At 38.7% G+C, this 27,622-nt stretch overlaps 2 protein-coding genes across 6 annotated transcripts in view; both read left to right on the top strand.

The window, feature by feature from the left end:
* tnks1bp1 (tankyrase 1 binding protein 1) overlaps window positions 1-13,336 on the top strand; it is a 41,749-nt gene extending 28,413 nt beyond the window's left edge. For both annotated transcript variants that reach the window (XM_067439617.1, XM_067439619.1), the window contains exons 5-10: window positions 1,103-1,244; window positions 3,392-3,557; window positions 4,060-4,196; window positions 7,965-8,113; window positions 9,308-9,399; window positions 12,294-13,336. In XM_067439617.1, coding sequence (XP_067295718.1) covers window positions 1,103-1,244; window positions 3,392-3,557; window positions 4,060-4,196; window positions 7,965-8,113; window positions 9,308-9,383 — 670 coding nt within the window. In that variant the 3' untranslated portion in view covers window positions 9,384-9,399; window positions 12,294-13,336. The remainder of the gene's footprint in view (window positions 1-1,102; window positions 1,245-3,391; window positions 3,558-4,059; window positions 4,197-7,964; window positions 8,114-9,307; window positions 9,400-12,293) is intronic.
* The window catches only part of crybb3 (crystallin, beta B3), a 783,391-nt gene extending 759,309 nt beyond the window's left edge, over window positions 1-24,082 (top strand). Inside the window, exons 2-8 of one of the 4 annotated variants that reach the window (XM_067439659.1) lie at window positions 16,913-17,037; window positions 17,565-18,127; window positions 19,028-19,110; window positions 19,656-19,774; window positions 20,881-21,013; window positions 21,103-21,245; window positions 23,672-24,082. In XM_067439659.1, coding sequence (XP_067295760.1) covers window positions 19,036-19,110; window positions 19,656-19,774; window positions 20,881-21,013; window positions 21,103-21,245; window positions 23,672-23,963 — 762 coding nt within the window. In that variant the 5' untranslated portion in view covers window positions 16,913-17,037; window positions 17,565-18,127; window positions 19,028-19,035 and the 3' untranslated portion in view covers window positions 23,964-24,082. Of the gene's footprint in view, window positions 1-13,998; window positions 14,163-16,687; window positions 17,038-17,564; window positions 18,128-19,027; window positions 19,111-19,655; window positions 19,775-20,880; window positions 21,014-21,102; window positions 21,246-23,671 lie in introns of those variants that run through there. The other 3 variants (XM_067439660.1, XM_067439661.1, XM_067439658.1) reach the window with 3 other exon arrangements.
* Window positions 24,083-27,622: the final 3,540 nt, after the last annotated feature.

Below are 27,622 nucleotides of genomic sequence, written 5' to 3'. Positions count from 1 at the left end.
TCAAATTACTTCAGAGTTATAATATAGTTAGTTGTTAGTTTTTTTAGGAGCCTGCTAATATAAAGAAGCGTCACCAAAACTCCATTAAAGTTACCTTTAGATTAATGGCACGTACGATTTTTTTGATTGAAATATCCAAAAACCACTAGAACAATGATATTTTGTTGACTTGTGTAGGCTACTTACATTATCCCAAATTTAGCCTTATTTTGGAGAAACCAGGGAAACACCAAAGACACTTTAATGTACAGTATTGTGTGTTTTGTATTAGACAGGGGAGCAACTGTTTGGATACACACTCACACTAGGCACGGTTGCCATGAACCGGGCCCGAGTTTATTGTTATACAGCTCAACACAGTTAGTCTTATTGTTTAAATCTTGATTTATTAGTACCATGAGTACCATGTTTTACCATGCCTAATATCAAGCTAGCATTACTGCAGTGTGCAACAAGTGTCTCATAGCAGCCGAGCGAACGCACAGAGTAGCATTATAACATTATAACTTTCAACACACTCAAATCTATCGATGATAAAAGAGCGCTGCGTTCCCCCACATACACACGAGTGAAAGAAGCGGAGGTGGCGACTGTGGCATACGAAAAGCTCTGCAAAATCAAGGCGTCACCAACTATGCCTTTGTTTTAAATAGGCGACCTCTAGCTGCAAAAATTGTTTGGTTTTAACCATTACACTACCGTTCAAAAGTTTGGGGGTTTTGAATTAGAAATTGACAAAATTATCATCATATTGAATGATTTCTGGAGGATCATGTGACACTGGAGACTGGAGTAATGATGCTGAAAATTCAGCTTTGAATAAATTACATTGAACAATATATTACAATAGAAAACTGTTATCTTAAATTTTAATAATATTTCACAATATTACTGATCTTACAGCATTTTGGTCAAATAAATACAGCCTTGGTGAGCAGAAGAGACTTCTTACAATCACAATCAATTCTTACAATCAATGTAGGCTGTCACTGGTTGTCATTTGATCAGAGGAGTGAGTTTTGCCTCCTAGTGGTCATGTATCAAAGTTTATTTCTCTCACTGTTAAGTTATGTGTGGTTTGATTATGTTGTTATCTGTTCAGTCTTGGCACAGAGAGCCGGCTCAGTCAAGCCCTACAGAGGCTGACTCGGGTTAGACGGCGAAACACATCTACTGATTCAGACGGGCCAGACGTCCCAGACGAGGAGGAGTCCGAAGCGCTATCAGTGCTACCTGTTCTTGAGGTGCATTTCAGTTTCATTGAATTTTATTATATTTATATTCTTTATAATTTATTACAGTAATGTCCATTACTGCAATATAATTTATTGCAGTAATGCAATCCATCATTGCATTATCTGTATTATCTGTGTTATGCATTATCATCACACACACACACACACACACACACACACACACACACACACACACACACACACACACACACATACACACACACACACACACACACACACACACACACTCCTCCAAGCCTAAACAGTTTAGTAGCTTAATGGCCACAGTCAAACTCACAAATGAATGTTTAGTTTTTTTGTCCTCTTTACAGGCTCTCTAAAATGATCTCCTGATGGCAGTGCCTGAAACTCAGTTCGTAGTGTATAGTCAACAGTACAAAAAAGGACCAGGGCCTTTTAAAAAACATAATTATGAAAAATGTCAGAAGGACCCAGTCTGATCAACACCAATGATCTTCCCTGCTAGCTTTAAAAGGATACTTAAAGGGATAGTTCACCCAAAAATTTGAATTCTTTCATTTACTCGTCCTCATGTTGTTCCAAACCTGGAACAACATGCATTTCTTTCTTCTGCGGAACACAAAATAATCTATTTTGAAGAATAAGGGTAAGCAAACAGTTGATGGACTCCATTGACTTTCATAGTAGGAAAAAAATACAATGGAAGTCAATGGGGTCCATCAACTGACTGTCTTCAAAATATCTTTTTTTGTGTTCAACAGCAGACAGAAACTCATACAGGTTTGGGCGAGTAAATGATGACAGAATTTTTATGTGAACAATCCTTTTAAAGGGGACATAACAAAAAAAAAAAAGCATAAGAAAAATCATAATAAATAGTAGTCTAGCATGAGTCTTTGGCTTTTCCACACGCCTGAACAAGCAATTTAACAAAGTAAGGATAGCATCCGCACCCCTGCCCTGTCTAAATGCAAACTGAAAAGGATCAAGACTATATCTGGTGTAAAAATGTCTCCCATGACTACTTTCTCAATAACTAATGAACTAAGATAGCCTGACAAGCCAGACCCAAGTTAAGATGTTTGGTCTGGAAACTCACCATTGACAGCTCAATCCGAGGGGCGGATAAACGGTCGTCTTTCAAACTCCCTCTGCACGCGATAGGATATGGTACAAAACCAACCAGAGCAACGAAGGTGAAGCAGAGCTCGTTGACAGATTAAACATTCGCTGTATCAGGTCGGCAAAACTCCGAACACATCTTCTCTTCTTAAGAACGACTTCAGTGCTGTTCTTTGTTCTTTTCTCAGAGAAAAGCTTAACTCCAAGTCTTCCAGAGTCACGGTCAAAGCTGATTCGAAAGACCGCCGTTCACCAGCTTCTGTGTTTACTAGAAGCACGCAAACGCAACTCGGCCGTCATTATGTTAAGCCCCGCCCACCGACTCTACCGGCAGATTAGATTTGCTGCCGTTAGGGTGCGTCCTGAATTCTAGGCTAGAACTAAGAGCTATCAGCCTAAAATCACTGAGTTGGAGCCTGAGTATTAGCTACAGAAACTATAATAGATTTTTTTCCCCTAAATTTCAGAGACTTAAGCAGGGCTGAGCCTGGTCAGTACTGGATGGGAGACCAACTGGGAAAACCAGGTTGTTGCTGGTAGAGGTGTTAGTGAGGCCAGCAGGGGGTGCTCACCCTGTGGTCTGTGTGGGTCCTAACACTCCAGTATAGTGATGGGGACACTATACTGTCAAAGAGCACCGTCTTTCAGATGAGACGTTGAACCCATTGGCCCCTGTCCATCATGGCCTCCTAATCATCCCCTTATTCTGATTGGCTTCATCACTCGGTCTCCTCTCCACCATAAGCTGGTGTGTGTGTGTGGTGGGCGTTCTGGCGCAATATGGCTGCCGTCGCATCATCCAGGTGGATGCTGCACATTGGTGGTGGTTGAGGAGATTCCCCCCTTCTATGTAAAGCGCTTTGAGTGCCTTGAAAAGCGCTATATAAATCGAACGCATTATTATTTATTTATTATTAACTTACAGAGTAACTTGACACATACAATATATGAATATGTGCATATATGTGATTTATGTGTGTATTATATTGCTCCTTGTGCACCGGTCTGAATGTGTATTTGTGTATGTTTCTGCATGTGAAATGCTGGATCAGACTGCAGCTCCTCCTCTGGACTCCAGCGTTTTACGTTCAAAGGTTAATCTGGAAAAGAAACGAAGCATAAAGCGTTCCAGGCCGTCACGTGCCGTCCGACAGAAAGCTGCCCTGCCCGCGCTGACAGAGGGAACAAACCCTGACTGGAGGTTCTGCGACTCCACAGGTGAGCTCATTATACAAGGACACTATCTAAAGTTTTCAAGTCACTAATGCTGCATTTATTTGATCTAAATTACAGTAAAAATAGTGATAATGTGAAAACATTTTACCATTAAAAATAACTATGTGAATCCAAAACAAACGCGTTTGCAATTGCTCTGTTATTGCGGTTCATTTTAATAAGTGTGAGCGCAATTATATGTTTTCTATGTGAATATATTTTAAAATGTAATTTAAGCTGAATGTTCAGCATTATTACTCCAGTCATGATCCTTCAGAAATCATTCTAATATGAGGATTTACTGCTCAAAAAACATTTATTATTATTATCAATGTTGTTATATTCATATATTTGTGGAAATCATTATTTACTTTGAATAAAAAAAATTCAAATTGTTACATTATAAATGTCTTTACTGTCATTTGTTGTGTCTTTGCTAAATAACAGTATTAATTAATTTTCTTTGTTAAAATCTTGAACGGTGGTGTGTATCAATCTATCACAGATGCAAAAGATCCGGGTTCCAATGGGGGGGACTCAGAATCAGAAGAGGAGCCGTCCCAGGACGCCACGTCGTCTCCAGCCCCCAGCCAGCCGAAGAGAGTCCCTATGTTTCCTGGGATGGACCATTCAGCCCTCATGGTAGAGCATCACACAGATCATTAAAGGGGGGGTGAAATGCTGTTTCATGCATACTGATCTTTTTACACTGTTAAAGACTTGGAATCCCATACTAAACATAGACAAAGTTTCAAAAGTTAAGGTGGACGTTTGATGGGAGTATTTCTTTGTCAAAAATACTACTTCCGGTTAGTCATAAGTTTCGGCAAGTTTTTTGAGATTATGCGTCCCCTTTGACGTTAATGGGGGCGGAATTTCCTTGTATGGGCCTTACGGACAATTCTACCGGAAGCGCGTGAGAGAGAGAGAGAGGGAGAGAGAGAGAGAGAGAGAGAGAGAGAGAGAGGGAGAGAGCGAAAGTAACAGGCTACGCCCATCAAAGCGCTGGCTTGTAGGATGCTGGACAGGTGACAATTACACATAGCACATAACAATGTCACCAAAAAAGTGCGTTTTTGGTTGCCAGACCAAGACAGTCCTGCACAGATTCGCCAAAAACCCCGCGTTAAGGCAACAGTGGATGTAATTTGCTTTTCCGGATCAGCAACTGAGTTGCGCGAATGTTTATATCTGTTCGCTGCATTTCGGTGCCGACTGTTTCACAAGGCCCAGCTCGACGCCGGATTTTCCCAATCGCCTAATGCTGAATGATGGAGCAGTCCCAACGTTAGAAGGGTGAGTGAGACTGCTTCAAATGTCTGTGTTTTTTTTAGTCCGCTTACTGTCTACACAAACCACGCGTAAACACACACACACGTGCACAACTGCACTTCCCACATGTACACCTTCAAAGACAAAAATACGACGATATAATTCAAGTATAAATATGTAAATAACACAAGCCGCTAAGCATATTATATAGTTAGTGTATAACTTGTACCACATAGAGACGTCCTGCTCTAGTCGTTTTTGCTGCTGCTCCTGTTCAACTGCAGCCTCTGGGTCTGATTCCGGATCATAGATGTATGGCTGTATCTGATTAAAAGCCATATTTTTATTTTGAATAAAGTTTTTTTCCCGCTGTTAGGGATGACGCACTCGACTCAACACACAGCGCGCTGCTGCACACGTCATTATTTAGCTCCGCTCACACGACACGCCCCCACCCGCTCGGCTTTTTTCCGGAAAGACTCGGAACAGCGCATCTTTCTTATATAATTATTAAAAAAATAAAGACTTTTCGGAGATATGCAGGATGCAATGCTACTCTATAGGTACTCAAGATTGACATGACACTGACTGAAACTGAGTGTTTCACCCCCCCTTTAACACTTTATGCCCCTGCTGATGAGACCACTACTGCTGGTATTGTATATGTCAGGTTTTGGATGCTAGTGTCTCCATTAGGGGATAGTTCACCCAAAAATAAAAAGGATGTCTTCATTTATTCACCCTAAAGTTGTTCCAAACCTGCATGAACTTCTGCTGAACACAAAATAAGACATTCTGAAGAATAGGGGTAACCAAACAGTTGATGGAGCCCATTCATTGACCTCCATAGTATAGAATTAACATCATGTTTTGTTTACAACCATTTTTAGTGCGATTGTAGCTGTAACAACATAGATATAAATTATTTCACTATAATAAAGATACACATTACTTTTTTTTGTTGAAAAATGGTATTAGTTAAATATAAAATACAACACAGGGTTTAATTTGTTAACATTAGTTCACTACATTAGGTAACATTCAATTAAATTTAAAAAACTTTGTTCATTTTCATTTCAACGTTTATTAATACATTTTAAAAAATAAAGTAAAAAGATTACTTCATGTACTGTGAACTAACATGAACAAACATTGGATAATTATGGAAGCTTGTTTCCACCACTGAATAAAAATTGCGAGATAACACTTTTTTCTCAGAACTGTGTGATATAAAAGTCACAATTGCGTGTTATAAAGTATAAACTTGCGATTCTGACTTGGCTTTTTTTCTCAGAATTGCTACCTAATATTGCGCAATTCTGATTTCATAACTCGCAATTTTGAGATAAAAAGTCGCAATTATATTTTACATTGTTTAATTCCGAGGCAGAAACTAAATAGTTTTTTAATGAACAAATTGTAACAAAGTAAAGGCTGTAAAACACACTTATTGTTAATTATTGTATGCTAATTCATTCATTAAAGGGGGGGGTGAAACACTCAGTTTCAGTCAATCTCATGTCAATCTTGAGTACCTATAGAGTAGTATTGCATCCTTCATATCTCCGAAAAGTCTTTAGTTTTATTATATTTATAAAAGAAAGATAGGCTGTACCGAGTCTTTCCGGAAAAAAACGAGCGCCTGGAGGCGTATCGAGTGGGCGGAGCTAAAGAATGACGAGCGCAAACAAAGCGGTGACGTCCTCAAGCGTGGAGAAACCCATCGCTATCGATCTCAGCTAATACAGATATGATCCAGAATCATTCGGAGGCTGAAATAAATTGAACAGGAGAAACAGCAACAGCAGGACGTCCGTCTCTGTGGTATGTACTGTATTTAGTGACCTGTCAACATTTCTGTGTGTTTACTCGCAGTTTACATGATTCGGTTTTTGGACTATTGTATGCGACTAAACCTTAGCAGTAGCAAGCAAAACGGTTTTGCACGTCAGACTAGTTTAACGTTATACATAGAACAACAATGGAGTTCGTTAGCGCATTTGAATGACGAAGCACGCGATCATGTCGTTTACTGATGTTTACTCACGCGACGAGCCAACAGCAGAGACATTTGAAGCAGTTTTACTCACCGGCTGCTTCCAAAGCTGGACCGAACCTTTATCGCTGGGACCGCTCTATCAAAAACACACTTCTTTGGTATGATTTGGTGAAGTCCTGACAGCAGTGAACGGTGGAGATCCACTTTGCGACGCGACTGAAACGATGTTGTGAAGCTTGAGCTTCCCGTCATTTCTGCGTTCAAATCGATTCAAATGCAGCGCTGCCTTCCCGGAATGCTGTGCTGAAGTGTTGAAGTCGCTTGATGTCACCCAAAGGAATGTAGTGGAGCGCGGCGCAGACTATAACGACGACTGGATCTGCACCTGAGAGAGTGTTTATGGGCATGCATTTCCTCTCTCGCTCTAGTCACGCGCGTGCGCACCCTACCGGGAGAAGAGCCCGTACGGCCCATACAAGGACCTTCCGCTCTTATTAACGTCAAGCCGAGCCATACTCGAAAAAAACTCTCTGAAACTTGTGAGAAACCGGAAGGAGTATTTTTGACACAGAAATACTCCATCAAACGTCCAACATTAGTTTTTGAAACTTTGTCTATGTTTAGGATGGGAATCCAAGTCTTTAACAGTGTAAAAAGCTCAGTATACATGAAACAGCATTTCACCCCCCCTTTAAAGCTAACAAATGAGACCTTGTTATAGTGTTTCCAATATTGTTGAATATTGGTGTGTGGCTGTGGTGGTAAACCAGCTCCTAAACCAGCACTTACCAGCATAAATCAGCCTTAAGTTCAACGACACTATATAAAAAAAAGTTTAGAAATATTTAAAGTTTAAGCTGCAGAACATTTTTGAGTTTTCTCAACTTAGGGGCAATTTTTTTTTACAAACTTTGTTTGAGTTATCTATTAACTTTTTCCACGTTAAATAGTTAAAAATTTGCAGCTAAATAGTCAGCTAAATTTGTCATACAAAACATAAGTTGACAAATACAAAAAAAATGTTTACAGTGTAGCATAAAGCAGTAATTTCCGTTTCAGTCATTTCAACAATGTTGTCTCTCCAAAATTAATCCAAATTGTGACTCACGTATTTCTTTGCGTCTCGTCTTTCTCCTCAGGCACAGCTGAAGCGGAGAAGTGGAGTGGTGGAAGCGGACAGTCCAACAGAAGCACAGACGCCTCCGGCTGTTCCCGCACGTTCTCCCCGCACACCCACCATGGGCCTCGGCCCCAGAGTGCTGCCCCCTGCTGACCCCAAGGAGAGCGGGTGAGTGCGACCGGAAACAAGAGGGGAAATATTCACTCTGACTCTTTACTAAATGATCTTGGAAATTAAATGGTCACAATTCTGTTGAAATAATTTCAATTATTTCATTATGATGATCCATAATTAAAAGTACATACATGCAAATAGAAAAAACACAAGCAAATTAATAAAACATCTTCATCAGTTTGACAACACGTGCTGTAAATACTCACATCTCAACCAAATACAGAAACACGCTGCAAAAATTCACAACAATTACAAAAAAGAAGTTTATTTAAGTGTGCAATTAGTATACCTCTTTTAAACTAAAAATAAGAAAGCACACTTTTAATTTACTTCCCAGAAATAGACTTAAAATTACACTTAAAGGGATAGTTTACTCAAAAATGAAAATTCTGTCATCATTTACTCCAAACCTTGTTCCAAACCTGTATGAGTTTCTTTCTTCTGCTGAACACAAAAGAAGATATTTTGAAGAATGTTTGTAACAAAGCAGAGAGAGCAACCATAGTAGGGAAAAAAATATCATGATAGTGAATGGTTGCTCTCTCTGCTTTGTTACAAACATTCTTCAAAATATCTTCTTTTGTGTTCAGCAGAAGAAAGAAACTCATACAGGTTTGGAACAACATGTTCATTTTTGGGGTGAACTGTCCCTTTAAGTATGACTTATACTGACAGAAATGTCTATGTATATTTGGCCTATACTTGTACTCAATCTTTTGTCCTTATCATTAAGTATTCTAAGTGTACTTTGCTTATTAAGTAGCCTATGAAATATTTTTTCACATAGTTTTACATACTTTCTTATAAACTTGCATTATATGAAAATATTGATTTATAAGGGAAACGGATATGTTCCTAATTCTGAGAATGGGATTTTTTGTCCATTGGTACATAGGAATTTGCTTCAAAGTACAGTTAAAGGTATTTCAAGAATAAAAATGAGTACCTACATAGGAACATAGTAGTATATTTAAAGTGCAAAAATAATATATAAAAAGTAAACTATAAGTATGATGTAAAGTTCACTTATTAAGAAAACGTACAAGTATATTTTCAGTATAAAACTACTAAACTTGTAGTTAACTGAGAGAAGACTTCGAAGTGTAATGTCATAAACATTTATCGGGATACATTATGATGAACTGAATTAAGGGAAGTGTTTGTTATTTGTGATTTATGTAAATCCAGGTCCGGCGCTTCACCCTCATGGCTGCTTGAGCTCAAATCCAAGAAGCGAATGAATCAACCTGAAAGTGAAGCATGAAGTCTGTGTAGCTCAGGTGAGTGTGTGTGTCCAGTCCTCTGATTCCTCCCTGAATAAGGAAGTGTCCAGAATTTTTGACAAGGGTTTTCCTTTAATCCCTCACATAATAATTGATCAATTTTCATTTATTAAAGGGTTAGTTCAAAATGAAAATTATTTCATTATTTAGTAATTACTCACCCTCATGTCGTTGTACCATCTTCGGAATACAAATGAAGATATTTTTGTTGAAAGCTGATGGCTGAGAAGGCTTCAGAAAGGCCTCCATTGGCTTTCAGTACGTTTCCACTGACCCACTCACAAGACCCATAAAAGGCACTAAAGACTTTGTTACAAAGTCCATCTCACTACAGTGTCTGTACAATAATTTTACGAAGCGTCAAGAATAGTTTTTGTGCGCAAAAAAAAAATCGAAATAATGACTTTATCCGCTAAGTTATTGTCTTCCGTGTAGGTCTCGGACGTGAACTCATACGATAGCGACACTTCTCCTCTTCCGGGTCATTATCCGAACGGTGGAGCTGCGTCAAATTCTCGCGCATGCGTCGGGTTCACGTCAATAACATGATGGATAAAGTAGTTATTTTAATTTTTGTGCGAATGCCAATGGAAGCCTATCTGAGGCCTTTCTCAACCATCAGCTTTCAACAAAAATATCTTCATTTGTGTTCCGAAGATGAACAAAGGTGTTACGGGTGTCCAACGACATGAGGGCGAGTAATTAATGAAATAAGTTTCATTTTTGGGTGAATTATCCCTTTAATGAGCACGTTCCACCACTCAGAATGTTCTAAGATGCCTGACAGAACCCTTTAAGGTTCTATATATAACCTTAGAGGTTTCTGTTGGGCGTCTCATATATAGAACCTTATAGGGGTTCTGATCATGGGATCATTTTGGGTGTGTTCAGACTTGTAGTTCTGTTTGCTTGGCTTTGCTTTTATGATGTACTGCCTATTTTGTGAGTCAAAACAGCGGCAGGAATCCCTCTGTCACACACACACAAACCGAGATCTGCTGCATGTGCTGAACTGTGATGGGCAACATCAAGACTAGGATGAGAAAAAACAGGTATGCTTGAACATTTGGTCCTTTTCAGGGTTGCATTTTGTCCTGTTTTTTGGGTCATTTATAAGTTTTTGGTCCGTGTTGCATTCATATATCATTCAAACCGCACAAGAGTTTGTTAGGAAGCAGACTGAGGCAGCGTTCACACTTATTCAAATGAACCGCACTAACAGAGCAATCGCATCCGCGTTTGTTTTAATCCAATAAAAATGCCAAATGTGAACTAAGCAAACCCTTAGGCTTAGGGTGTGTTCACTCTTGGCATATTTGTTTCCAAACAAACTCGGGTGCGGTCTGAATGTAATTTAAACGCAACACAGACCAAAGACATGCAAACCAACCAAAAACAGGACATGATGTCACAAGATGCAACCCTAAACAGGACAGAATGCTCAAGCGTACCTGTTTATCCAGGTCATAGTCATGATGTTACCCATTACAGTTCAGTACTAGACTGGATGCCAGCCGAACTTAGCCCCGCCGACAAATTATTTAGGTCGGGCAGTTTGGTCTGGCATCAATCCATAGAGGAGTAATTATCTCCGAACAGAATCTGTTTGGACCAATGAAATCATCAGGGCGGGCTTTAGACGATGACGGACAGATGATAAACAGTAACGTAATCATGCACGTCATCAAAGGGGCTTGGATTATATTTGTTCGAATCCTAAACGGAGAGCTTGTTTGTATCTGCATTCACCTTCACAATTTCTCTCTGAAATGATGATCATGTTGGGTAAGTACTCTGTGTATCATTAAATTCTCGTATTTTTTTACAACACCGGCTAAGATCGTTTATTCCAGCGTGTGCAGACAGGGTTGCCAAGTTTTTACAACAAAATCCGCCAACTACTAGCCCTAAACAATAGCTTCTCGGGGGGTTCTCCGGAAAAAAAAATGGTGTTTGGGGGGTAAAGTGTGTTATTTTGGCAAGGTTGCCTGCTAAAATTCGCAGTCATGGGTCTATATATCACATAATAGTCGTTTCAACCCGCGGACATAGAAAACAACCCGCGGGAACAAAAACGGACTTGGCAACACAGTGCAGTTGAGCTCTGTTGACATTTGACAATGCGTCGCTTCGTTGCTCTGATTGGTTGTAGGTCTATCCAATTGATGTCTTTCCTGGTTCGTTTGAAACACGCCCCATAATCACAGCCCAATGGAGCATCAGACTCCTATTCTGACTAGAATTGAGTATGACCACGTCAGGCTAGTTCAGTACATGTAACCCCTCCTGTTCAAACCGCCCGCTCCAAGCGGGACTCGAACCCTGGTACGCCGGCATCAGAGTCGGATGCTCTAAGAAGGAGACTTAAGGCTGCAACCCCTAGTGTCAGTCGCTAGAGCATCTCTTGAGGATTGAGACAGGCATCAGAACCGCGTCTCCTCGCAGCAGATCTTGGTTTGTGTGCGTGACGGAAGGACTAAATGCTTTTGAAGAGTCTTTATTGTTGTTTTTTGGTCCAGACTAAATGAACCAAGCAAACTGAGTGTGAACTCATAATTCATTTTTTAATTAACTTTTTAATTACATTTTATGAATTAAGCAGCTTGTAAACATATTTTATCACTAGAAAAAAAAATAATAATCTGTTAAACATGAAAGTATTATACATTTATTTAAGACATTTCTCCTTTTGGTTCTTTAAAGTTTAGTCAAGAACCCTCTATAAAGAACCCCTGAGAGTGTAGGGCGTATTCACGCTCATGTTGCTCCCTTCATCCCCAGTAGAGGGAGTCAAAATCCACTTTTATATCACTGACTTTTTTGTAATTTGGTTGCAAATATTTCTTCTTCCAATTTTAGAAGTACGTTTAGCCTGCTGTCTTTCTTCACAGGTCTGATGTAGTTTGTTGAGAGGAAATCCTCTGCAAAGGAAGTGTGTGTGCTGCCACTAAGATGCCAAAGGAACTGACATGCATACATGAGAAGTGCAATGAACCTTTCATTCTCATACTGACTGACTATCAGATATTTTTCCAAATATGTGTCCTGGACTAAAATGTTTGTAAAAGATGATGTCCTGTTATGCACCTTTTCATAATGCAGCATCATAACCAGCACAGGATGTTGCCTTTGAAATGCATGAGCTGTTTACTATCAGTCTTGAACCCAAATTCATTTGAATTCTGTTTACGTTTATTCATTTAGCTGATGTTGAGGATGGCAAACCAAGCAATTGATCTTAAGACGTTTCCTCCAGTTCAAGCAGGGGCCAAATGCACTCGTGTCTTCTGTCCATCTCTGATCATGGGGAAAGCAGATATCAGTATAGCTTCATGCTACAATGCACTTTAAATGAGTCAGACCACTGGTAATAGTGTCTTGGGGTCTTAGGCATTACTTTGCATTTGATTTAGAAATGTTTTCAAAATCATTGTGTTTCTAAAAGTCGGATCCTAAGATATTCATTATGGCATTGTTATATAAATAAATCAAAAAACACCCCTTTTCTTTCTCTTAATTGTTTTGTTCTGTTTACAATGTGCCATTCTTTCAAGACCAATTTCTAAACACCATTTGATGGTTATTTGATCTTATTCTGTATTTCTACTTGAATTGACGCTATGAACTGAGAAGCATCAGCTAATGCAGGGCTGATAATGTTTTATTTTGCTTTGTTGCCCGTCCTTACAGTCTGGCCGAGAACACTTTTACAAAACACAAATTAGAGTTATAATATGTGTAATAAGCTGTGTTTTGAATGTTTTTTAGTCATGTTTTAATGTTTCTTTATTGACTTCAGCTGTGTAAATTGTTGCTTGAGTAAAATGTTTACCTGTTGATGCTGGGAATCGGGAGTTGTGTTTTATATATATAAAAAATGAATTATGAATTACTATCAAGGGATATCTTCATTAAATATTTTTCTAAATGGGAAGCAGGTTTGTCTTTGTGTATTTACTACTTGCTTATGTGTGCCAGAACTGAGATATCATACAAGAACAGGAGTTTCAAAACCTTTCTAAAATTGAATTTACAGTGATAGAAAGAGACGTTTGTGTTTGGAAAATGCAGTTACAGGAGAATTAGAAAGTTGTTAGAGTCGTTCATTTATTTTCACTCACTCGGGTAATATTTTGTGGAAAATGGCCGTATAAAAAGTTTATGAATTACAAATTTAGGTCTAAGACACATGGTTAGTGAGCTGTAATTTGTCTAATAAACACTATGATTTTAATGTGCAGTGCGAGAATCATTCAAATATGGCTACCCTTTCAATAGTGTTTTAGCATAAACTTTTATGTTTAATTTAAATGCAAGTAGCAGGAGGGTTATATTTGGTGTTATACAGTTCTATAAAGATCTGTACAGTTTATTAATGTTCATTTTTTCAAAGGTAGACATAGGCATACTAGCCTAAAGGTGCACTATGCAACTTTCCGTCCACTGGAGGGCGCCTATTCAAAACAAATGCGTAGTTTGATGACGCTAAGTGTGAGCGCAGTATCTTGGGACATGTGGTCTTCACCTCACAGCCGGTGGAAAATATAGGACTCTGGCAGAAATCATGTTCATACATGCGGTTATTAATGTTACTGTAGTGTAAAGCAGAGCAGGACCGAGTGTTGTGGACCTGAGCACGGCTGCTGGAGCGATTGTTACACAAATACCCGCCTCGCAAATACCGGGACTTTTATTATGACGGGACGGGACACATTCGCCGGGCGCCTGCACAGATCTGCTCTTCCGGTTATGATTATGAGGTAAAGCAGCTCTGTTTATCATTTTAGATACATTTAAGTGTGTTTAAAATGATGTTATGACGTTACTCTGTGCGTTCACTTGTTCACACTGCTAAGAGTAAAGCGCGCCTGCCAAATAAAACCCGAAACCAAGGGTAGTGCAGATATGACGCAATTGACAGGCGACTCGCTCAAACACTATGCTGAAACGTCCCGGTCCTTACTTAAAATAGCAATTTTTGAATAAAAAAACCATTTGGGATATTGTAGGTACTCAACTGAACAAAATATATAACACCGGCCTAGTCGTTTTTGGATATTTTACTGCAAAAATACTACATAGTGCACCGTAACATTTTTTGTTTAAAATAAACTAAATGTAAACAATGTGTCGTCAATATGTCTTTCCAAAACGTGTTTTTGCCTTACCCTGGTTCACTATGGTAAACCTACGGGGATTTTCGCGGGAAATTGATTCGCCCGTACGTGTTTTGTCATATCCATAAATTAAGAAAATTTGTTCCGGCTACTTTGACGCGTGTATGGTGTGATTGGCGTAGGTTAGATGTCGAGAAAGGGTGACATATGAGGAGGAATCTCCCATTTTGTTGTTGTATTAAACCAAACCCACTGAACAGAGGAGAGTGAGGATCTCAGAGCGGAGATGTCATACCTGGGTTAACTTTTATAACAGCAAATGAGAGAATACGTTATATTTTTGTGTCCCCATTGGCTCAAACAGAAAAAGAAAAATGCAACAATAGTGATTTCACAACCTTCAAAAAGAGGGAAAAATAGAGTGAGATTGATAACAGCAGTAAAAAGAGAGAAATATGTAAATTTTACCATCACTCACTCAGAAACACCCTCACAGCTGGTTTTTGTAATTTGATGCAAAATTAATAACAAACTAGGCTATAAGTGTTATATATGTAGCTTACATTCATAAAAAAAAGAAAGAAAAGAAAATGCAAAAACATTGCATGATTCATGATAGGCCTTATTGATGACCCTTAAAATGCGTCATCACAGTCTGTGGAAAGGGTCCATAAAGCGACACCACTTTCGGAGTCTGACCACTTTTTACATTTGAAATGTAAATTAGCCTACTTTTTGATTATGATGGCGTGAGTAAGTCACTTAGCTATTTAATTGAACAGATAAACTGCCAAATGTTGGCTAGTTCTCTAACAGAGTTCACTGATGGCTTCATTCGTTTCATTATGGTTGTTGAGCTGGAAGGTATTATTAAGGACAGGATGTAACGTTACCATGTCTATTAATGGGTAAAGCTACTGTAATGTCCTCATCTAGTCAGCTTTACATGCTAGTAATGAATGATGTTTTATGATCAGTAGGATAACCATATTTATCCGCACAGCCAAAGCACAATCAAAACAATATTGTTCCGCAAAATACTCCCCAAGTTTTGTTTTTTTAACCACTAGAGGGCTAAAAGTTACATAGTGTACCATTAAATTAGTTTTATTTGCTTTTGACAGACTTTTCATTATTATCCACTACACTGGAGTTCAAAAGTGTCAAATGATCCTTCACAAATCTGCCGAAATGCTGCTCAAGAAACATTTCTGATTATTATCAATGTTGAAAACAGTTGAGATGCTTCATATTTTTGTGGAAACTGATACATTTTATTGAGGATTCTTTGATAGTTCAAAAGAGCAACATTTATTTGAAGCAGAAAATAACAAAAACTACGACTTTACTCAGCATTGTCTTCTCTTCCGCGTTTGTTTCAAACCTCTAATAAAGAGTCAAACGGTCATGAATCAGTGAATCGATCAATGATTCGGATCGCCAATGTCACGTGATTTCAGCAGTTTGGCAGTTTGACACGCGATCAGAATCATGAATCGATACGCTGATTCATGACCGGTTGAAAAACAAACGCGAAAGAGAAGACAATGCTGAATAAAGTCTTAGTTTTTGTTATTTTTGGACCAAAATGTATTTTCGATGCTTCAAGAGATTCTAATTAACTAACTGATGTCACATATGGACTACTCTGATGATGTTTTTATTCCCTTTCTGGACATGGACAGTATAGTGTGCATACACTTAGATACGCTCTCGGACTAAATATTAAATATCTTAAACTGTGTTCTGAAGACAGTGGTGTAACTTTGTTTTAAAAAGTGGATGGGACAGTCTCACGAAAATGCCTATAAATAGTACGAGTGTGCAATCTTGTGGAATGTAAACGTCAAAATGAGCTTTGGCGTGCAAATGGTACGCAGTTTTTCGCGTGCATATGATACGCACTTTATGGCGGGGTGGGGTAGCACTGCTAATACAGTGTTATAGATGTAAAATATGTACAATAACAGTTGCAGAATTTTTTTTATTAAGATGTCCAGAAATCAATTAAATAGTTCATTTATTGATATAGATCTGATATAGATTTGCACACTTATAATCCCTGGTCTAGTCTGGTAAACTTGTCAGAAATTCTCGTTTCTAATCTGCCCTCATATTTTTTTTTCTCATCAAAACCGAATATCAACAGTGATTGTACCTCAAGAGCAGGGACAGTTTTTGTGCGTTTTGTTTCGTGATCTGACCGGAACAAAAAGAAAGTCTTTGCAACGGCGTTAAGCGTTTGATTAAAGCGCTCGTCATTGTGAGGACTGCACGAGCCGCGAGAGAAATCTGCACCACTGATAACAGCGGCAACGAGCGCCTGATCGCCTCTTATTTAACAAACGAATGAAATGATGCTCTTCAAATTAACCAGAGATGTTGTGTATTAGTTAGGTTCATCCATGAAGCAAGATGTTTCAAAAAGCGGTGGGGACATGTCCCACCCGTCCCACTCGCAAATTACGCCTATGTCTGAAGATGAACAGAGGTCTTACGGGTGAGGAATGACATTAGGGTGAGTCAATAATGACATCAATTTCATTTTTGGGTGAACTAACCCTTTAAATGGGTCTTTGGCAGGGTGTATGGTTCTATGAAGAACCTTTAAAATCCAAAGAACATTTCCATTGCACAAAAGGTTCTTTAGACAGAATGTTGTCAATGTTTAGAAAGGAATGGTTCCCCAAAGAACCTTTCACAAAACGGTTCTTTGGGGAACCAAAAATGGTTGTTCGTTTATGGCATTACTCTGAAACCACATTTTTGGTTCTTCCTAACACCTTTATTTTTAAGGGTGTACCAACGGTAACGAACCAGGACAGCACTGAAGGCACAATGAGAATATAAAACAAGAATGAGATAACAAGAAGGATGGGGTCAAGACAAAAGACAGGAACACACACGACACAGAACTAAACTTGTGCTAAACAAGACAGGCATGTCTGTACTAAACTTTTACTGTATTTGCCAATTTGAAAAGGGATTTATATTGATTTGTGAATTATATATATAAATATGAATTAAAAAATTGATTTCTTTAAGTGGCACCTGTAGTCTTCCAATCATGCTTGGGCAAGCACTTACAAAGTTTGAGAATCCATCAACCAAGGATCAATGACCTCAATGTGTGGAGTGGGTTGAGGCACACTGAGGCGGCTCACGGGACTGCAATGACCAGAGAGAGAGAGAGAGAGAGAGAGAGAGAGAGAGAGAGAGAGAGAGACAGTGAGCAGGGTTGTGATGACAGCAGCTGATCCTGTCTGAATCCTCTTGGCTCGCGCCCTGTCGGTGCCCGCTGTACCCACGCTGGCAGCAGAGCAGGCTGGTGGCTGCGGGCAACTCCTGCCAACTCGCGCCTATTGAGAGGCAGTCTGATGGACACAAATGCGAACGACAGACTTGCTGCATCAACAGCAATCAACGCCCAACCCATTTCTGCTGCTGTGGACGGAATTAAACCATAAATACCCCCCAGGTCCCCTCCACTCGCCCGGCACACCCTCACCTCCGCACACACACTCTCAAACACACACAAACACACACCCACACTGAGAGAGAGTGGAGGTGTGAGAAGAACTGCTGAAGGTGACAGACAGGACAAACGGGTAAAGATGCATCTTGCTTTTTATACATATCTATTATTGATATCAAATCTGTCTTTGTTTGAATATCTAATGAATTGCTCTATAATTGAATAGAGAAACTGCTAAAAAAAGATTTTTTTTTCTTCAGAATGCGTGATTATTTTTTCTTTGATCAGGAATAGAGGTGTGATCTTGAACTTTTAATGCAAAAAACAAGAAAGTGTCCAAAATCCTTTTTTGTCTTTATTTTCAACACTAGATATAGTGTTTCATAGTTTTAAACCCAACATAAAGGGCACTTGTTTTTGATGGTTTATCATCTTTTGAAATTTTGTTGGGAGTTTTTTTGTTTCGTTTCGCCTGGCCAGGAACTCTTTTGCAGACACCTGTGCAATGAACATAACTGTTTATTGTGTTGATTTTGGATGTTTTTAGTCATTTTTCAATGTTTTTGTTAAACCTCAGCTTGTGCATCGGTGTTAAAAATAAATGCCACTTATCAATGTTTTATCTGTTGTTGTTTTTCCCCCCGTTTCGTTTGTTTTGTTTGGCCAAGAACAGTTTTGCAAATGAACATAAGAATCTGTTTAATTGTGTTCCTGCTGTATGTAAATTAATGTAAATATACATTACGTTTTATAAAAATGAATTTGTATAAATTAGATTATTTTGTTGCATTAATAGCATTCTTATGCTTCTTTCTTTAAAATAAATGCCACTTAATTCAATCTTTTGTTTTGATATAATGCAATGGCATTCAGGTTTTTATAAGTGTCCAACTAGCTGCCCACTATAGATCAAAACTCATATTTTCTCTGTATAACTTTAGTTTTAATTTTTCTTGCTGTTCTCATATATTCAGTGCTCATTCATATGCACTTATTCAGAAAGTCTCATTTCCGTGTGTTTTGTGTTTGACAGGCGGAGAGATGTTGGATCAGCAGGGAGTCCCAGATCAGCAAGTCGCTGGGAAGAGCCAAGGAGGAGCCGGAGCAGTTTACAAGGTCCAAATATGCATATTTATATAGTTATTATTCACAGAGGAAAGCCCAGAGGAAACTTTATTTTTATCTTTGATGAAACTTACTGGATTCTCGGTTGGTTTTATGTCTTCAAATGCATAAATAAACAACAATAGAATCAAAAGCTAACACATTATTGAGCTATACATTAATGTGGAGCATCTTGCATCATTTGAACAATTTAAGTTTGATTGCACACTTCAAATCTGAGCGCAGTTGAAGACGTTATTGAGATCTCTTCTGACATGCTAAAGGAGACTCAAGCAAATGTCTGCATTTGGTATATATTTAATCTCATAGCTGCCTTGGAGAAACAATTGAGATGTTAAGTTTTCAGGAAGATTTTCCCTGTGATGAAGCAAATATTTAGGATTCGTCCAGATTCATGATCTAATGGTCATCGCACATACTCTAACATTTTGAACTGAACTGTTTCATGAATGAAGCCCTGTGACAACTTGCATAAATGCGTAAATGCTAAACCCAAACATTTCATGAATATAAAATGTATTAAATTGTCTTAACAGGTCTCACTGTATGAATTCGAGAACTTCCGAGGAAAAAAGGTCGAGCTGTCAGCAGAATGCAAGGACTTGATTGAGAAGAAGTTGGAAAAAGTTGGATCAATCATAGTTGAGTCCTGCCCGTGAGTACATGTTCTCTATTGTCTGGCTGGGCGAGATCCACTTTCCTGCAAAGTTTTGTTTCAACCCTGATCAAACCTGAACCTGTTAATTAACGGCTGTGTCCGAAATCGACCCCTACACCCTTAAATCGGGCACTGTTTGAAGGGACGGCCATTTGTAGTGGTGTCCCAAACCATAGTGGACATTATCGAGTACACTCATTCAATCCCACAATGCACTGCAATAACGAGTGTACAACCGCTGTTCACTCAGAGGCTAGAGAATACCCACAATGCACTGAGAGAGTTGCACGCCAAATGAATTTCTGTATCTAACCAGTAGTACACATAATAAAACACAAACAAAACACAACATAAAATCCTCTCTCGTCCTTCACTGTCATCGCTCCTCCTTTTTCACCATCGCCACTTATTATCACTCACGCCACTGGCCCGCTCTCTGAAGATCTAATAAAAACACATCATATATTAAAGCCTTTGGTGTTTCCATGGTTTCTACAAAATTAAACGGAAATAAAAGGTAATGCGGTATGATGCCCTGGTTAAAATCACTTATTTCTCTAGATTTAAACATTCTTGGAAACATTTGGGATAATGTACACTCTAAAAAATGCTGGGTTAAAAACAACTAAAGTTGGGTAGAAAATGGACAAACCCAAAAATTGGGTTGTTTGAACCCAGTAAATGGACCCATTTAAACAACCCAATTTCTGGGTTTGTCAATTTTCAACCCAACTTGAGTAAAGTTTAAAGTAAATAAACCTATAAAAAATATATTACATTGTTATGTAACATTTAATCCAAAATCCTACATATTGTACCTTTAGCTAAAATTAAAATGAAAGCAGAAATTTTAAAAATAAAATCTATTTTCAAATATGAACAAAAACTATAGTTCTATATAAATGATATTGAAATAACCCTGGTTTACTTGCATGTCATGTGATCAGTGGATTTTAACTTAAACTTTAAAACCCTAACCCTTCTAGTATATATTTTATGTCAAAAAGTTTCAGATGACAAAAAAGTCTGCGAGTCACTGCTTTAATTAAAAGGAATCGTCTGTTTATGATATGAGCTTGACTGTGAATGTGTTCTGGTCACAGATGGGTCGCCTATGAGCAGAAAGGCTTTTTGGGAGAGCAGTTTGTTTTGGAGAAGGGCGAATATCCTCGCTGGACCACCTGGACCAACAGCCAGAGCAGTAACTGCCTCCTGTCCATCAGACCCCTGAAAGTGGTGAGAGACGCATTCACACCACACACGCTCCTAAAGATCTAAGCTACTGTCACAATCCATTGAGTCTTGTGTTTACGGTCCATTACCAGGACAGCGCCGACCACAAACTACTTCTGTTCGAGAACAGCAGCTTTGCCGGCAGAAAGATGGAAATCGTGGATGATGACATTCCCAGCTTGTGGGTCCATGGCTTCCAGGACCGCGTGGCCAGTGCGAAAGCTATCAATGGAACGTGAGTTGTTATCCAACCCTTCGTTTTTCAAGATGGTCTTGATCTTTAAGCTTTGGGTCAGTAAGATTATGTATTTAGTCCATTACAACTTTGTGACGTGCTAAACGGTGAAGCTAGCCCATCTAATCTTCCAACCAACAGCCAGAGCTGCTTACCTCTCCTCAGTCTCAGATGTTCCAGCATCCCACCGCCTCCCCAAACTCCACCTTTATCTTCAGTACCTTGCCCTACATAATCGTTTAGTCACTGAAGCTGCTTCATCGAGCCCCTCATCAGTAGACAGCTAGCTAAATAAGCTTAACCTAAATATCTTAAGATTATATGGGCAAACAATCTCATATTAATATTCAGCAAGGATGAATTAGATCAAAATTGGCAGTAAAGACGTTTATGATGTTACAAAAGAATTCCATTTCAAATAAATGCAGTCCTTTTGGACTTTTTAATCATCAAATAATCCTGAAATGTATCATGGTTTCACAAAAATATTACGCAGCTTTTCAACATTGATAATAATCGGAAATGTTTCTTGAGCATCAAATCAGCATATCAAAATGATTTCTGAAGGATCATTTGACACATGATGCTGAAAATTAGGCTTTGCTGTACACTGGAATATATTCAATTTTTAATTACATTACAATAGAAAATGGCTATTTTGAAATGCAATACTATTTCACAATTTTACTGATTTTACTGTATTTTTGATCAAATAAATGCAGCCCTGGTGAGCAGAAGAGCATAAACCTGACCCCAATATTTTGGCATGGCGCTTAGAACAGCAAGGTCATGTGTTCAGTTTTCACGGAAAACAAAAACCGACAAAATGTTCAAAAAGATTAGAGTCATGTTTTTGGTCACACAGGTCTTGACCCACAGGTTGTGAGATTTCTAAAATCTAGCACACAGTCATCTAATAAAGGTTAGAGCAATACCAAATAACTATAGATTTTTTTTTCTTTTTTGTACATTATATATTTGTTTTGATCATAGGTGTACAGTCATTTCTATTTACATATAGTGCTCGATGCAATTATAAAATGTCTTTTCACTATAAAGACATGATTTTTTAAAACGTAAATTGTATTCCAGAGCCCTTCAATTGTTTCAAAGTATAGCCTTTTTTTCCTTTCGTAGTAATTATATGCATCCAGGGAGAGAGCGTGTGGCCTATTTAAATTCCATCCAGAATTAACTCAAGTGACTTTTATTGAAGTCATTGATTTGGAAATAAACATACATCTACATAATCTAAAGAAATGTTAGTTGAAGTGCACGCCAGTAGTTCTCCCACAATCCAGCAAACTCAAATCTGACTCCATTCTTATATGAAACGCCCATTTTATCCAATCATAAAATGAATTTTGGTGATTTTCTTGTTAAATATGACACATTTGAGTGGCTCTCTTGGTATGACGTCAAAACCCGGAAAGACTAATTCACCAAAGAGATTTTCCTGTGGGGTTTTAAAATGTGTTTTTTCAATTTATGAGTAAAATAAGGTCTTGTTGTATACTTAAGTTTACGATACTTGAACATGTTGTTCTACAGCGTAACTTGCACACACTCGCACCCCAAATGTTCTTGTCTTGTTACTTACCAGTTGTTGTTTTTTTAAATAAACATAATTCAAGTTTTTGATATGGGTGTGTGTAATTTATGTTGTAGAATAAAACGCATCGTCAAGTTATGTTTACCACAGACCTTATTTCACTCAAATTAAAAAAAAACATAGGAAAATCAGCTGCGAATAGTCTTCCGGGTTTTGAAGTCATCCCTGCACCACTGGATTGGATTCACATACTGGGTTATGTTGACTTGTAGTCAGACAAGTAAATATACAAGCAATCAGTTTCCTCCATCTTCATTTTTATTCAAAATAGCCTGAATTAATTTATTTCTTAAGTTTATTGATTTTAAAGAGATAGTTCACTTTAAAATGAACATTTCTCAAGTTGTTTCAAACCTGTATGAATTTCTTTCTTCAGCTGAACACAAGGGAAGATTTTTTTGAAGAATGTCAGTAACCAAACAGTTAACTGCATTGACTTCCATAGTAGGAAAAAAAATACTATGAAAGAATATTCTTTATAATGGTTTTCGATGGGGAAAACACCCAGTGAGAAACCTTGTGTTGCATTAGTATTCTGTGTTCATTTGCTTTCCTGTAGTGTGCAACATCAATAAAGTGTGTATTGAATTTGGTATTTTAATATCACTGTCTTACTGCATTAATACTGACTACAAACCTGGTAAAAATGACTGGCGGGCAGAGGAGCAGAGCCTTGTTTTGCCCTCCAGGTGGGCGTTCCTATGAGCATGTGACGACACGTGAAAACTATGGATAGTGACTTTTTTTCTGGCATTGCACTAAAGATCCCAGATTGGTTTGCAAACTCAAGTATAACTCCGATCTGTTTTCTCAGGTGGGTGGGCTACATGTACCCCGGCTACCGTGGCCGTCAGTTTGTGTTTGAACATGGTGACTACAAACACTGGAACGAATGGGGAGCCACAGAACCACAGCTGCAGTCCATCCGACGTGTACGCGACAAGCAGTGGCACAAACGGGGCTGCTTCCCTGTCCCCATCCCCGACCCGGCTCCCAAACCCAATCCCAACCCCAATCCAAACCCCAATCCAAACCCCAATCCTGCGCCCAAACCAGCCCCCAATCCCGCTCCCCCTGCCCCATCCGCCACGGCCACCAGCAGCTGAAGGAGGGCGGTCCGCCCCGTCGCCGATGACCTCTGCCCTGCTCAGAGGACCGCGAAGAAAGCTCGAAAGCAAAAGTGACTGCCTTGCCTCTTGTGTGTCTATCATTGGAAATAAAGGCCTCGGCCCCATGGTTTGATCTCTGACCTTTGGCTCGTGTCTGATTTAATTTGCTCTGCTTGACTGATAATACACTACTTTTCGAAAGTAGATCTTTGAAAGAAGACTATTCTGTTTACCAAGTCTACATATACAGTAAAAACAGTAATATTGTGAAATAATATTACAGTTTAAAATAACTATTTTCTATTTTAATATATTTTGAAATGTAATTTATTCCTGTGATCAAAGCTGAATGTTCAGCATCATTACTCCAGTCTTCAGTGTCACATGATCCTTCAGAAATCATTCTCATATGAGGATTTTAAAGAATACACAAAATATGTTATGCATTATTTCAATTTTAAGTCATACTTCCTTAAAAGTCAACATTATCTTTCTTCAAAACATCTTTAATTCTGAGCGTTCACCAACCCTGTTTACTGTTTGTGGTACATAGCCAGACAATCCTTTTTTAATACCTGGTTTAACTCAAAAATACATCTGATTATGAAGGTAAAAGGAGATGTGAATGGCTTTTCATGTTGACTTCATGTTGTCTGTATTTCTAAAGTCAACGAACAGGCCAGCTATTGTCCATATTGTTGTGCATGTGTGTGTATTTCTCTTTATTTCCTCTCCTCATCTTTATGTCTTTCCTGTCTCTTTGTAAGTCATTCGCTCTTGGCAGGAGCTCAGCTGAGTCATGTGAACGGAGAACAAAGCGCGGCAGCCTCCAAAAATGACAACTAATGAAATAACTCCAGTCTGATGTGGCCAGGCCAGGGCTTGGCATGGTTGACGATGAAAAAAATATGGCAAGCTTCCACTGCCGGTCCAAATTGCCTATCCATGGCATACCTATGAGGTTACCACACCAGACGAGGCCACTCTATGCATTGTCAAACTACCAGTACAGGCAGATTTTGTTGAGAGAAGAGCAGATGAGACTGATATATTCACTGTAGATGATGAACTGTCTAAATATATATATTTAAAAAAAATATATATTCTCACATTATTGTGCAACAGATCATTATTGATAACATTTTTTATCTTGCAGATCCACTAAAATATTAACAAATTGACCAGCTTTGGTTTAGTTTAAAACTGTTTTAATTATCTATTGTTTTCATGTTTTTATTTATTATAAAAACTAGATTATTATTTATATATACACTGATCAGCATAACATTATGACCACCTTCCTAATATTGTGTTGGTCCCCATTGTGCTGCCAAAACAGCCCTGACCAGTCGAGGCATGGACTCCACTAGACCCCTGAAGGTGTGCTGTGGTATCTGGCACCAAGATGTTAGCAGCAGATCCTTTAAGTCCTGTAAGTTGCGCGGTGGGGCCTCCATGGATCAGACTTGTCTGTTCAGCACATCCCACAGATGCTCGATTGGATTGAGATCTGGGGAATTTGGAGGCCAAGTCAACTCCTCAAACTCTTACTGTGCTCCTCAAACCATTCCTGAAGCATTTGTGCTTTGTGTCAGGAGCATTATCCTGCTGGAAGAGCCACAGCCACCAGGGAATACCGTTTCCATGAAAGGGTAAACATGGTCTGCAACAATGCTTAGGAAGGTGGAGCGTGTCAAAGTAACAGTCACATGGACGGCAGGACCCAAGGTTTCCCAGCAGAACATTGCCCAAAGCATCACACCGCCTCTGCCGGCTTGCCTTCTTCCTATAGTGAATCCTGGGGCCATGTGTTCCCCAGGTAAGCGACGCAGACACACCTGGCCATCCACGTGATGTAAAAGAAAACCTGATTCATCAGACCAGGACACCTTCTTCCATTGCTCTGTGGTCCAGATCTGATGTTCACGTGTCACTGTTGCCGTTTTCGGCGGTGGACAGGGGTCAGCATGAGCACCCTGACTGGTCAGCGGCTATGCCGCTCCATACACAACAAACTGTGATGCACTGTGCATTCTTACGCCTTTCGATCAGAACCATTAACTTCTTGAGCAGTTTGAGCTACAGCAGCTCGTCTGTTTAATCAGACCACACAGGCCTTTGCTCCTCACAATGAGCCTTGGCCGCCCATGACCCTGTCGCCGGTTCTCCACTGTTCCTTCCTTGGAGCACTTTTGATAGATACTGACCACTGCAGACCGGGAACAGCCCACAAGAGCTGCAGTTTTGGAGATGCTCTGACCCAGTCGTCTAGACATCACAATTTGCACCCACTAACAAGAGCCTCAGAAGAGATAATCAGTGTTATTCACTTCACCGGTCATATTGTTATGCCTGATAGTGTTCAGAATGTTATGCCCATATAAAACTCTGGAAAAAATTAGGAGACCACTTAACATTTGATTATTTTATTTAAAATCCACATTTTCTATGCTTTTATCTTGTAAATGAGTGAGAACATTATTTTCTCTCTGAAATGGTTTGTAGATGGTGTGGCAAACAACCTCTGTGTAAAAGAGAACAGATGTTTGACATTTATTCAAATGAGTTTTTTAAATAAATGCTTTCCTTCTAGTCTGTGTCAGCTCAGTTGCCAGCTTTAAGAGGAAGAAGTTTTTCCGGGGAACTGACTGCCGTTGCTAAAAACAGCAGAAGCAGAAGCAGAAACACGTCTTGGTTTTTAAAGAATGAATCTTATTTTAGAATCAAATGATTTTTTTGACATGTTTCCCCAGGAGACTTTAATAACCCTATTCTATCATTTTTCATTTGTGTTTTTCTTTTCTTCTGTCTGAGAAGGTTCATATGATCCAGGTCATTGTCGGGTTTTTTGTTTGTTTGCTAACGTTAAATGTGCTGTTGCTCAGAAGGTTTTGTTACTCATCCATTTGGCTTCAGCAGTTGGTCAATTATGAGATCTTTCTGGCATTTAAAATCATTACACACAACATGATGTCATAAGACTTCGCTGTCCTGAACCCAACATGTAGAGCAGTGAGTAATTCTACAAAACTAGTGCACATTCTTTCTTGTGCTTTTTTTTTGTTTTTTTGTTTTTTTGTTGTTGCATTTTTTATAAAATTTTATAGTAGTTTGATTAAAAAATGACTGAGAAAAGATACAAAATTACTGTCACCATGTGTGCTGTAAATTATATCAACTATATATATATATAGTTGATATAATTTACAGCACACATGGTGACAGTATTATGTATTTAAATATTATGGATTACATTTTGGCAATTAAATATATTAAGTTTTTGGCAATTATAGCAGCTCATCCAGCATGCATTTGCATACACACAAGGTTTGGGTTAGTAAGTACGTTTTTTTTCTCTCTGTATGCACACCAAAGCTGCATTTTTAAAAATACATTAAAAACAGTAATTCTGCAAAATATATTTTTCCAATTAAAAATAACTTTTATTCTAATAATGTTTAAAATGCAATGTATTATGTCAAAGCTGAATTTTCAGCATCATTCCTCCAGTCTTCAGTGTCACATGATCCTCCAGAAATCATTCTAATATGAGGATTTGCTGCTCAAAAGCTTTTATTTCTTTTTTATTATTATTTACATTTACAGTTAATCATTTAGCAGACGCTTTTATCCAAAGCGACTTACAAAAAAGGGGA

This window comes from Pseudorasbora parva, chromosome 3, assembly GCF_024679245.1.
Source record: "Pseudorasbora parva isolate DD20220531a chromosome 3, ASM2467924v1, whole genome shotgun sequence".
Taxonomy (NCBI): domain Eukaryota; kingdom Metazoa; phylum Chordata; class Actinopteri; order Cypriniformes; family Gobionidae; genus Pseudorasbora; species Pseudorasbora parva.
Note: the sequence above shows the minus strand (reverse complement) of the source record. Positions and strands in the feature narration are given on the sequence as shown.